General features: G+C 41.4%; 1 protein-coding gene across 1 annotated transcript; it reads right to left on the bottom strand.

Annotated features, from left to right (window-relative positions):
• Positions 1 to 465: 465 nt before the first annotated feature.
• Positions 466 to 11,182, bottom strand: LOC131216988 (inositol oxygenase 1-like). Its single transcript, XM_058211646.1, has 11 exons — positions 11,028 to 11,182; positions 10,775 to 10,910; positions 10,585 to 10,666; positions 4,559 to 4,763; positions 4,315 to 4,374; positions 3,854 to 3,906; positions 3,632 to 3,754; positions 3,486 to 3,555; positions 3,314 to 3,392; positions 1,167 to 1,248; positions 466 to 519 (listed from the first exon to the last, which is right to left on the bottom strand). The coding sequence occupies exons 1-11, from the start codon at positions 11,044 to 11,046 to the stop codon at positions 493 to 495; spliced, it is 936 nt and encodes a 311-aa protein (XP_058067629.1). The 5' UTR covers positions 11,047 to 11,182; the 3' UTR covers positions 466 to 492.
• Positions 11,183 to 11,623: the final 441 nt, after the last annotated feature.

Here is an 11,623-nt window from a genome sequence, read left to right on the forward strand (position 1 = left end):
ATTGGACCTGTCCAATTCATCAGTGGGCCTCAAGGTTAGTAGCAATGGATGGCTTGAGAAGGTGCTTGATTTTGGGCCAGGTAATCAACATTTTGTAAAACACTTGATAAACGGGTTGGACCTCTCCCCCGAGTACCTTCTGATGAAGGACCTGGATCAATGCAACATGATCCGATTGATTATATGCCATACACCAAAAGTACCAACACAACTAAAGCCCATGCGCGAAAAGATCATAACCTTCTTACCCACCGATCACCCAGTAAGGACAGCTCCATGATCAACGGCTATTAACTGAGAAATGACTTTTTGGTGACCCATACTCTTGAGAGAGGGAAGCTAGAAAGCGACACTGACATGCATGGAAAGGAAAGCAACCGAACAAAAGTTACAAGCATTTGGAAATCCCCTTATTTCACTACTAGTATGGATAGTAGACAAGGCTCTGAAAACTAAGAACAACGCCCATACATCCGCCGCCTCTTTTACCATTCACCATCTGAGCTTGGACAGGAAATACTGTATAGACAGAAAACGAAGGCCATGCATGTATGTCAGCGGAAAAGATCATTCTCAAGTACCCAAACAGGATAATTATAAAATGATCCAGACTGTTAGTTGTGTCGTCCACCATGTTAATTAGCCTGTTCTAATAATTAAAAGAGAAAAGCTTTGATACTCTGGCAGTTTCATAGATGATACTCAGGCACTTAGAAATTACTTGGAAATTGGATACTTGGCATTGGAGTGATTCCAATTAAACCATCCAAATTATGGGGCCCAGTTTACACTGCCTGCCAACACCTGTGGTACCACAGGATCGCTGGGAGAGTAGAGACTCCCAGCTTGGATACCAAGACGAGTGATATTCGAAACAGATCAACATACCATCCTATCAGTGGTTGAGATTCGGAAAAAGGAATCTAATTCAAATCCAACATAGCACCTGTGGGTACTAGAAATGGAGGCTGTTGCAACTTCAAACATGGAATTCAAAGGGGCTCAAAATGAGGGCAGTAAGTTGTGTCCACCATCAGTTAAGACTGCCATGAATTTTTGTCAGGTGGCCCACCCCATTGGATCAAAAGTCACAAATGCACGAGTAACATAGAGAGAGAGAGAGAGAGAGAGAGAGAGAGAGAGAGAGAGAGAGAGAGAGAGTGTACCTTATCGATGAGGGAGAGATAGTAGGGCTTGACTTCTTCTTGGTTGATCCTCACCTTGCTCTTGCTATAAAGATCGTATTTGCTGTTCAATATCATCCCATTAACAATACATTCAGACTATTTTCAACTTTATATAAATATATTGTAAAGATTTGCATGCGCAATTATTCAGTGGGGCACTAATGCACATTTTGACTACTATGGTGACGTTACACACACTGATCGTTCTGAACAAGATCTGTGGTACCCCAGGAGCATTGGTTCAATCGCGTACCTGAGGACAAGTGTGCAATCTTTTTTAAAATATTTTTTAATAGGCTTTCAGGTTTTGATGAGTCCGTGTTTCCAAGTCAAGGATAAAATAGAAATGACTGCATCCGAAGGAACTTAGAGAGTAGCTTAGATGATTTGGCCATGTTCAAGAGAGATCAAGAACTACAAACTACTCTGGATAGGAGTGAGTTAAAAGGCAAAAGGGCAAGGGATGTAGGACATGTGGTTGAGGGTGGCAACCCCTAGTGGGGCCACCCACCATGTGACAGGATGAAAGGGACCACCTGTCCCCTCTCCCTCTACATGTGTTATGAGGAGAGCGCTTCAGGCAGTGCTGCCTCAGGCCCCACGCCCCTCCCTTAACTGTGCAACAATACCCCAACCTTGCGCCCCCACACCACCCTTGAGTAACATACTCAGCGTCCTGTCTAAAGGACTGCACACTCGTGTTTTGGTTTAATAGACTGCGCACTCTCCCACCCCTATTTGATGGATTGTCCACTTGCCCCAGCCCCTGTTTCGGTGAGAGAAGTGATGGGATATATAATGTGAAGCCTGCCCACTTGCATAAGATAGGGATTGCATTGTCAGCATACCATCTTTGCTGGTGGATCATGGAGGTGAATTGGTTTGTCTTCCCGCATGTGGTTGATTTAAGCGGGCCACTAGGTTTCATGTTTTGATTTCCCGAATTGGTCATGTAATCGTGTCGCTCAGTCCATAATAATAACAAAATAAAAATAAAAAAATTATGATGCGCCATTGTCAGCATGTGGCCAACATGGGAAGGCTCAATAAGATGTGGGTGGAGATAATAAGAAATTATTGTTTCCACATGTGTCCAACATGGGGAAGGCTTAAGGAGGTGTCAGTGGAGATAGAAAATAATTGTTTGTTGACCTATGGTTTAACTGAACTTATGGCCCCAGATAGAGTGCAGTAGCAGAATAGGGTTTGTGTAGCTGAACCCAATTAGTTGGGATAAGGCTTAGATGATGAGTTTGTGTTCTGCTTTCATGGGTTCTGTTTGATTTTTGGATTCAGGGTTCGTTTTCGGTTGCTGCTTGTTTTTTTTTTTTTTTTTTTTGTTTTTCTTTGTGCACGTAATTTGGATTTGCAACCCTTTGGATTAGAGCTAAAAGGTCTGATTGGTTTGTATCTAATAATTCTCTTGTTGGGGAACATAACTGCTTAGATTGATGTCAATTCCAGGCAGCCCAAGCCATGTCAAAATACGGTTGATGGGTTGATGTCAGGTCAGCATCAGTTATGGGACTTTTATAAAGAACTCATGAGAATTCCTGTTCTGAAGATGAACCAACCCCAGATATATGGGACCCAAGGTTATGACAGCGATGATGATTTGTGAGGAGGGCACAATGTGCACAAGATTCAGTTGAAAAAGAAAGGCTCCAAGTGGTGTCATTTCAATGATGGGAGATTGGATTTTGTGCATGTGGGTGGCCCATGATTTGGTGATCCGGTCTGTTGATCTAATGGACACCCCTGTTGATAGAAAATAGCTACACTATCTCCATGGCAGAAGATCAGAATTCTTTGATCTTTAATCTCCCGGCTGGAAGATCTGAATTCTTTTATCTTTGGTCCATTTTAAGTTGAATGTAGACTGTTGCTATACAGGAGGCCACTTGTCAGATGATTAGTAACTTCTGCTGGGCCTATTGATCAATGGTCCAAATCATCAACCATGTGCCCTCACAGTTCTGGATCCTGAACCTCAGCAAACCATCAATTGCTGAGGTCCAGGATACCAGGACCCCTGCAATTCCTCAGCTGGAAATCCCAGGATCTTTTAATGCAGATATTTTATCCCCTGATGATGATCACCGAAAAGGCGTAAGAGCAAGACTCACTTGAACACGTGAAGCCACTTCAACATTTCCTTGTCCTTGTCATCCATAAGATATGTGTAAGCTCCGGATCGATGCATAGCTGGAGAAAAAAAAATGAAAAATGCCTGTGTCAGCACAACAAAATCCAATGTGTTGGAGGAAAACAGTCACAGTCAACAGTGGGGACGCCTACCATAAAAGGAATGGAATCTGATGATGAAGAGCGCTGCTGGCGGGAGAGTTGTCTGGTTTCCCTTTGCCACCTGTCAAAGAAGATGCCACATCAGCATCAAGAAACAAACAGATAGTGCAGACTCTTGAAAATGTGACATGGCATACCAGGTACATGTACTCATCATGGCCCCATGACATGGTGACTTCATCAAGACCACAATTCTCTGAGTAGATACCCAGCTTCGTACTGAAATCTGGGTTTTTGTAATCAGGGTTTTCCTTTAAATGCTGCAGTGCGAAAACAACTGATTAGTGGTTTTCTGACTTTCAGTGGGATTACAGTACATCCTTGGTTTGAGAAAAGGTATTTCTGTTGCTAGGAATCACCTCATGATGGACTATGGATTCGTCAAATGCGCAACCAAGAGGAAAAGTATCTCCTAAAAACAGACAACTCAGATCAAGATATGCAGCAGACTTAAATATTGCAAGTTTGTCGCTTTTTCCATCCTTGTAAGCCATACCTTGGATGGTCCATGTCCAAATTTCATACCGGTCTAACAATCCTAACCCTTGGATTGGAGGGATTTTATTGTATTTTTAATGGAAAAGAAGACCCATCTAGAGAGGTTTGGTTACTAAAAAATCCACTTTTCATAATGAATTGGCTAGAATTGTCTGATCAGTTTGATTAAAGGTGAATGGGCTGTATGGCCTATCCAAGGTCCAGCATGCACAAAGACTGGTTTGGAACTAGTACAAATGTATGGAGACATCTACAAAAAAGAAATTAGTTCCACCGAGAAAAAAAAAGAAGAAAAAGCAAACAAACAAACAAACAAACTTACCGACAACACACCACTGTGGCTGTCCACCGAATGAGGAGTGCAATAGAACTTTGCCCAAATCTGTCAAATTATTGCACATGAGCATCACTATACAACTCATATGTACATATATGTATGATACACACTAACAAGTGTACAAAATACATACATGTCTACATGTATATACTGCAGGTATATGTATACATTGTATTGAAGCAAATAGAAAGATGGAATTGTACATATATACTGAAGTGTATGCATTTACCGTGGATAAGCGCAGTGAGGTGTAGCCAATCTTGATCAGGATAATCTCTTCTAATGGCTTCAGCGGTCTGGAGAAGGTGTTCGATCTGAGGCTCGTCAAGATCAGGATCACTTTCATCGACAAACTCATTTAGAAGCTCACAGCACTCCCATATGCTCATGACGGCCCTATTCAGCTTGCCATACTCCTCTTTCTTCTTCTTTGCCTTTTCTCAATACAATATAGTGTCAAAGATGAGTTTGTAGTAATAACTACATTCTATCATGGCCACTGACATACTCAAAGTTAGTCAAATTAAGTCTAGTGAATGGTAATTTAAAAAATGACCAACATACCCCTATATATTTTTACAAATGAACAAGTTTTAGGGGCATTGGCTGGATTTGTGATTTGTCCATTCCCTATTAGAATATCTGTGAGTTGATAGCTATTCCAAGTCTGAGCGATAGATACACCCTTTATTTTCTGCTTTTGGAATTCCAATAGAACAACTGTTGTGTCGATAAAAGTAACGGGTATAGAATGGTAGAGTGGTACAATCCTATCATTTGTGTTGGTTGTTAATGGTAGGTGAAAGTGTCTGGGTTGGCCTTGGATTTGGGCTGAGATAAATGGTCCGTAGGGCTTGGGAATAGGAGTGGCAATGGGTTGGGTTTGGGTTACATCGAGGTCAGCCCAAGCCTGACCCATTTACTAAATGAGCCAAGAAATGTAACCCAAAATGGACCCATGACCCACTATCCTCTGATCCAATCTGATCCGACCCACTTAATATTCATCAAGCTTGATCCGTTTAATTGTAAATGGGTTGGGTTTGACTGATCTGACCCAATCTGGCCAACCTGGGATGACCTAACTTAAGTTTAAGAACGGAATATGAGGCTAAGGCTATGCATAACCAGTGTTCAAATTATCGGTATTGTGTACATATCGTACCTTTGAGATACAGATATATATTGGTTATCACATGGATATATCGGTTATATCGCATAATGTATCATTGTTGTTGGAAACATGGGAAAACATGAAGAAATTGGTCAAAATTTTCAATGAAACTTCAGTGATTATTAAAAAAGACATCAATATACGCTAATAAATCAAAACATTACAAAAAAAAAAAGTGCACGTAATAGGTTTTGTTTGTGGGGTCCTAATCTATGCGTTGTCTAACTAAATTGATGCAAGTATACTAAAAGTCTATTCATATAATTTATAAATGTAAAAAAGCATATGAAAACACAAGCAATACATTCAAAAGCAGAAGAAGAATCACTAAATCATGTTACATACATGTTTGATTTTCTGTTTGGACGCAAAGATTGCAACCGATTTGCAAGAAATTAGGAAATTTTGAATTTTTTTTTTTCATTTTTCTGTAACTTGGCTCGTGTCCTCCAAATCTCAAAATTGAAGCTTCCAATCCATAAAAAATCATGAATTTGCAATAATTTTACACTAATTTAACATGATTTAAAGGGAAAAAAGAAAGGATCGAAAATAAAAAATGCTCACCGGATCAAACATGTGGGATATATTCCACTACTTAGGTGTTTCGTATCGTACATGTGGGATACAAGATATATTGTGGGATATATCGGCCAATATCGTCAATACTTAAAACATTGTGCATAACTAAGCTCAATCAGTAGTTACGTACTTACATAACAAGGGTTTGGGTTGGGTCATCCGGCTTGACCCATTGACAACATACATGGGCTGGGTGCACCGGGAAGGTTTCAACCCAAGTCCGACCCATTCACTTAAATGGGTCAAAAGTGGGTCGGGCAAGTTGACCCATGGGCCTAACCAACCCATTGCCATCCCTACTTGGAATAACTTTGAGGGCCATTATGCCGACAGATCAGCCCTGGGTTTACATGTCTGTGATACCCAACATGACCCGGCCCCAGCTCCACCTGCCTGACTTATTTAACACTGTCAGAATGGGTACTTGGCTAGTGGGCTAGGATGGACTCAGCAGCTAGATGCATATCTAGCAACATTGGAAGGTCCATCATGCAGGTGCTACCTTGGATGAGCCATGCCCCACAAATCAGATAGCCTATACAATCCCAACCTATGTTTGGAAACCACACTTTTGAAAACTCGAGAAACTCAAGAAAACTTGACTTAGCTTGACCGAATTGACTCAATCAGATTTCATCAAGGCCCGTCCAAGATGCAATTGACTCACACTCAATTCGACTTGGAAAAACTCAAAAACTCACCCTAAGCTTAATAATATCTGATATCAAAATTTATCAAGCTTCAGGCTCTAGAATTTAAAAAACTCAACCAAGTGACTTGAGTGAGTTTTTTTTTTTTTTCAAACTATGATCTTAACCATTCCATGGGAGGTCCATTGAGAAAAGTAAAGGGATGCTTATAGGAAGTAAAGCAAATTTCTTTTGACCATCCATTTTTTTCATAAATGTTTAGGCAATCCATGGGCCAAGATTGTCCAATTTCCATGAAGTTCTGGTTCTGGATAGGCAGAGCCACACCTAACGATCATTTGGGATTCCATATCCAGATTTTCCCATGCATGAGAAGCAAGACCGCCCACGATAACTTGAGGGAGAGAGTAAAAAGTACTTCAATTTTATAATTAAAAAAAAAAAAAAAAAAAAAACTTCGATGTTCCACGTTGGCCATGGCATGTCTGTGCATGGTGCGACCCATCTGAGTCAACTCGGGTCAAGTCTGATCTGGTCCCCGACTCAATTGAGCCGAGTTGGTTGGAGTCGCCAAGTAAAATAACATGATTCCACATGCCCATATAAATTGTACACGAAATTGAAGACATACATGTGCGCTACTGTAATTGGGTTGTAACTGTAAACCCAGCGATCCTATGCTAGCAACTGGCTAAGAGCTGACATTTAATGAATGGTCAAAACAGAAAATAGTCAGCAGTTCAAAATTCAACAAACAAATTTCAATTGATTGGAGGCCTGGATTACCTAATCAACCCCTTTGAACCGTGCTTGAACCTATGAGCTTAGCCCATGGACTGAGAATATTAAGTACAAAATACAATTATCACTTACAAAAAAATGTAGCGTGCTCTACATTATGTATACGCTACAATGCTACATACATTATGCATATGCTACGAAGTCACATATGCTACATGCACGCTATGACGCTATATGCGCTACAACGCTACATACACCATGTGTATGTTACATATACCACATATGCCGCCATGACCCTGTAGCATACACAATAAGAGATTTACATATTTGCTAAAGCTATGTAGCATTGTAGCTACACTAGCGGACACTGTTCAAAACACTGGTTTCATTCCTCTTAAATATCTAGTTTTTGTGCAGATGTGGCCTACTTGATGAGAGGGTAGATTAGGAACACTCAAGTGGGAAAAACAGCAATTTGATCAATGTTTAGGTTAAACAGGGCTGGGTCTGGGCCGAACCAAGTTTTTGAGCTCGAGTTCGGCCTGCTCTGCTAGACAATAGCTTTGCTAGGCCATTGCTAGGCTCAGGACAGGAGCCCGGGTTTAAAGTTCGGCTGGGGTAATCTTGGACAGGCCCCATCACAGCCCATTGCCACAACTATCCGTCCATGAATGCCACTTGTGGGGAGGATGAGTCAGCAGTCACCACAATTTTCAAAAGGGGTGGTGAACTATCACAGGACTATGCGGTATCAGTCAAATATCTGCCAGGGAAGTGACACACTTGTACGGTGGACCAGTAGGGTGAATAAAAAAGAGGGGGACACGTTAGTACAAAGCTCCAAAAGAAAGTTTGGAAACGTGGGCATGTTACAGCTCACAAATGACCGTACAGCTACGACACTTGTAAATTTGCACATTGGGAGTAGACTGGGTGCGGCCCAGGCCTCACCCATGAGGGTGCCGCCCTGAACCATAGGGCTCACCTTGATGTATGTATTTTATATATAAATTATATCCAAGATGTCTATCCGCTTTAGAAGCTCATTTAGGGCATAAACCCAAAAATAAAGCAGAACCGAATATCAGGTGAACCAAACCACAGGAAACAGTCGAGAATGACCATTAAAAACTTCTTGTGGACCACATAATTTTTGGATCAAGTTGATATTTGTTCGTTCCCTTCATCCAGGTCTGCTTGACCTTATCGATAGATTAGATGGAAAATAAGTATTAGGCAGTGGGCCCTAGGAAGTTTTTAAAGGTGGGCGTTCAATCACCACTATTTCCTATGTCATGGTAATCTGAGATTTGGATCCGCTTCAATTTAATGAGCTAGCAAAACGCATGTACAACGTGTAATACATACATCAAGTTGAGTCCCACGGTCAGGGCCGCACCGTGTTGGGTGAGGTCGGGCCGCCCCATGCGAATTTGTACCCGACTCATGTACAGACAAGAAAATAGAGAAATGACACTCCCGCTCCTCAAAGTTATATTTTCCACACCAACGAGTATCCATTTTGGCCTTGACCAATGACCAATTAAACCATCAACCGAGTAAGTGTGCTCAGTTCTCAACAATCGGAGCCGTTCACACTGTAGATCCTGCCATAGATAGCCCAAGGAATGAAAATCAAATAGATTTGAAGATCCTGCCATAGATGGCTCACAGAGTGAAAATCAAATAGATTTGAAGATCCTGCCATAGATGGCCCACAGAATGAAAATCAAATAGATTTGAAGGTCCTGCCATAGATGGCCCACGGAATGAAAATCAAATAGATTTGAAGATCCCCTGGATCCAACTATGGCCTGATAACCTATGGATCCAACCATAGCCTGATAACCAATGGTTCATACTTGCAGAAATCCATTAACCGGATGAGCAAGACAGTCCCATCAACATGACTTTCTCAGCTTAGACCACATCACGGATGAATGGTTCTGATCAGAAGGTGGACCCCATATATTGTAGTGGGTCCTAGAAAGAATGTTCAGGTTTCTGAAATTAATTTCCGATACGATACACTAATCCCGTCTCAAAAGCGTCAACCATGCGCGATTGCCGTTCCCCTACCGTAAAAGTTACAGTGCGGCGCGAGAGCATAAAATCGCATTAGCCGGACACATCAGAGCCGCACATCTATTGTGTCATGAAAGTTGGTAGTGCGGCGCCAATAGCGATTGCTTTTCAGTTTCAGTCAAGCCCTGTGATTTTCATCCCCGCAAAAACAAGGCGAGTTATTTGATACCCTTTCAGAGTACGAGGCTTGATACACAGGCACTAAGATTTTGTACAGATCAACTAAAATTTGAAATTACAGATTTTGTACGATTCTAACCTCTGATTCTCGTACACTTGTTCGTAGAAACAGACCCGTTGGATATTTTTCATTTTTAACCGTCCAATAAATAACTTTTTTTTTTCCTTTTTAAATAAACACCCGTATCTATAGATCAAATGGTAGACTGAATGAAAAATACCACGTTTCAATATTGAGGTCTTGGTATCGAATCCCTGGAGGGGGAGACTAATAGTGAAGTGTGAAGTTACAATTCGACCTGGAAACACAATTTCTAAGTTCCGGTGTATCATACATCACACCTCCGTGCATGCCGGTGTATCATCCATCATACATACCAGAGTATCAAAAGATCTCCAAAAACAAGAAATGAGATTTGTTGCAAATACATGACCTAATGCCACGCAATCTGTACACGTGTTGTCACCTACTGGCAGGTAGGACCATACGTTTGTCGCGTAGCCGAGAGTGAAGAGTACCCACGAAAAATACCCTCGTCGGGCACAGCCACACCCTTGCGATTAGTGGCTTAATAATAAACGGTGTAAGATCGTCAGCTGAAAAAATTAAAGAGATCGATGGCTAAGATCTCCCAACCTGGGATACATTTGGAGCACGTCCATCAACGGTGGAATTCAACATACGAACAGCTGATTACTGATCCGTGGCCATCGGATCATGTATTCCATAAACCTCGAAACAAGTTACCATATCTCGGGAGAGGAGGGGCCCACCCCAAGCATGTTAGTGAAAAGCATGCGTCCATGCGTTTATGGAAATGGATTTGTAGAGAGAATGCTTACGAATTCGTAGGTCTGGTTAATATGATTCTTTCTATAGAACTCTTCCACGCTATCCTTCCTTTCGCTCTCCTTCTCATAATCCCTGCAAAAAATCATTGTCCATTTAAAACAATATATAATAAACCAGATTACAGAAAGAAACCCCATTTTTCTGCATCTAAAATCGAAATTTAAAATGACAGAAAAGGACCTGAAAGAATGACCGAAGGCATTGTTATCAGGAACGACGAATCCTCCATCGAGATTCAAAGAGTCGTTATTTTCTTCATCATCCTCTCTCCTATCTCCTCTATTGTAGATGTCGTTGTCCTCTGACAGAACCGGCTCTGCAACACGATTGCAGTAGAAATATCAAATCCCAAACGCGAAATTATAAAAAAATCGATTCATAGAAAATGAAAATTCAAAATCTAAAATTGGAAAAAAAATTAAAAAATGGTTACCAGGAACAATGACCGTCATCGTAGAGAGAGATAGAGGGAGAGAGAGAATGGAAATGAAGAGCCGTGGAGACAATGCAGGATCGGCAACTCATTTTATAGGCTGGCAGCCGCTTGCACAGGAGTAAAAGGGACTGGCTCTAGTACGAAATTACAAAGCAACCCAATTATTATTACCAGTGTGCGTTTGCGAGAATTACCAGACCGTCCGGATGCGATTGACGGAAAAGGAGGCCTCTGCACGAGGGACGCGGATTTCCTGCGAAAGGGAAGTTCCTGCGCTGTGATGCTGGGTGGGGTCCACCGTGATGTTTGTGATGAATCCATTCCGTCCATCCGTTTTCCGAGATCATTTTAGGGTATTCTATAGAAAATTATATGGATTCAAAACTCAAGTGGGCCATACGAGAGGAAAAACTGGGGAAAGAGTTTTCTACCGTTGAAGCCTTCAGGGGCTCCACCTTGATTTTTTATATGGCATCCAAACGGTTCATAAGGTCATTCCCACTTGGGTGAAGTGAAAACACAAAAATGAAGTGAAAACACAAAAAAATTTAGCATGATAAAAAACTTTTATGGCCTTAAAAATGTTTCAACTG

Source organism: Magnolia sinica, chromosome 1 (genome assembly GCF_029962835.1).
Source record: "Magnolia sinica isolate HGM2019 chromosome 1, MsV1, whole genome shotgun sequence".
Taxonomy (NCBI): domain Eukaryota; kingdom Viridiplantae; phylum Streptophyta; class Magnoliopsida; order Magnoliales; family Magnoliaceae; genus Magnolia; species Magnolia sinica.

Bases quoted from the DNA above. Each gene is read 5' to 3' on its own strand.
- LOC131216988 (XM_058211646.1), bottom strand. The intron at 3,556-3,631 runs GTATGCCATGTC...CTTCTTTGACAG, and splicing joins ATGATGAGTACATGTACCTG to GTGGCAAAGGGAAACCAGAC. The intron at 1,249-3,313 runs GTGAGTCTTGCT...GATATTGAACAG, and splicing joins AAGTGGCTTCACGTGTTCAA to CAAATACGATCTTTATAGCA.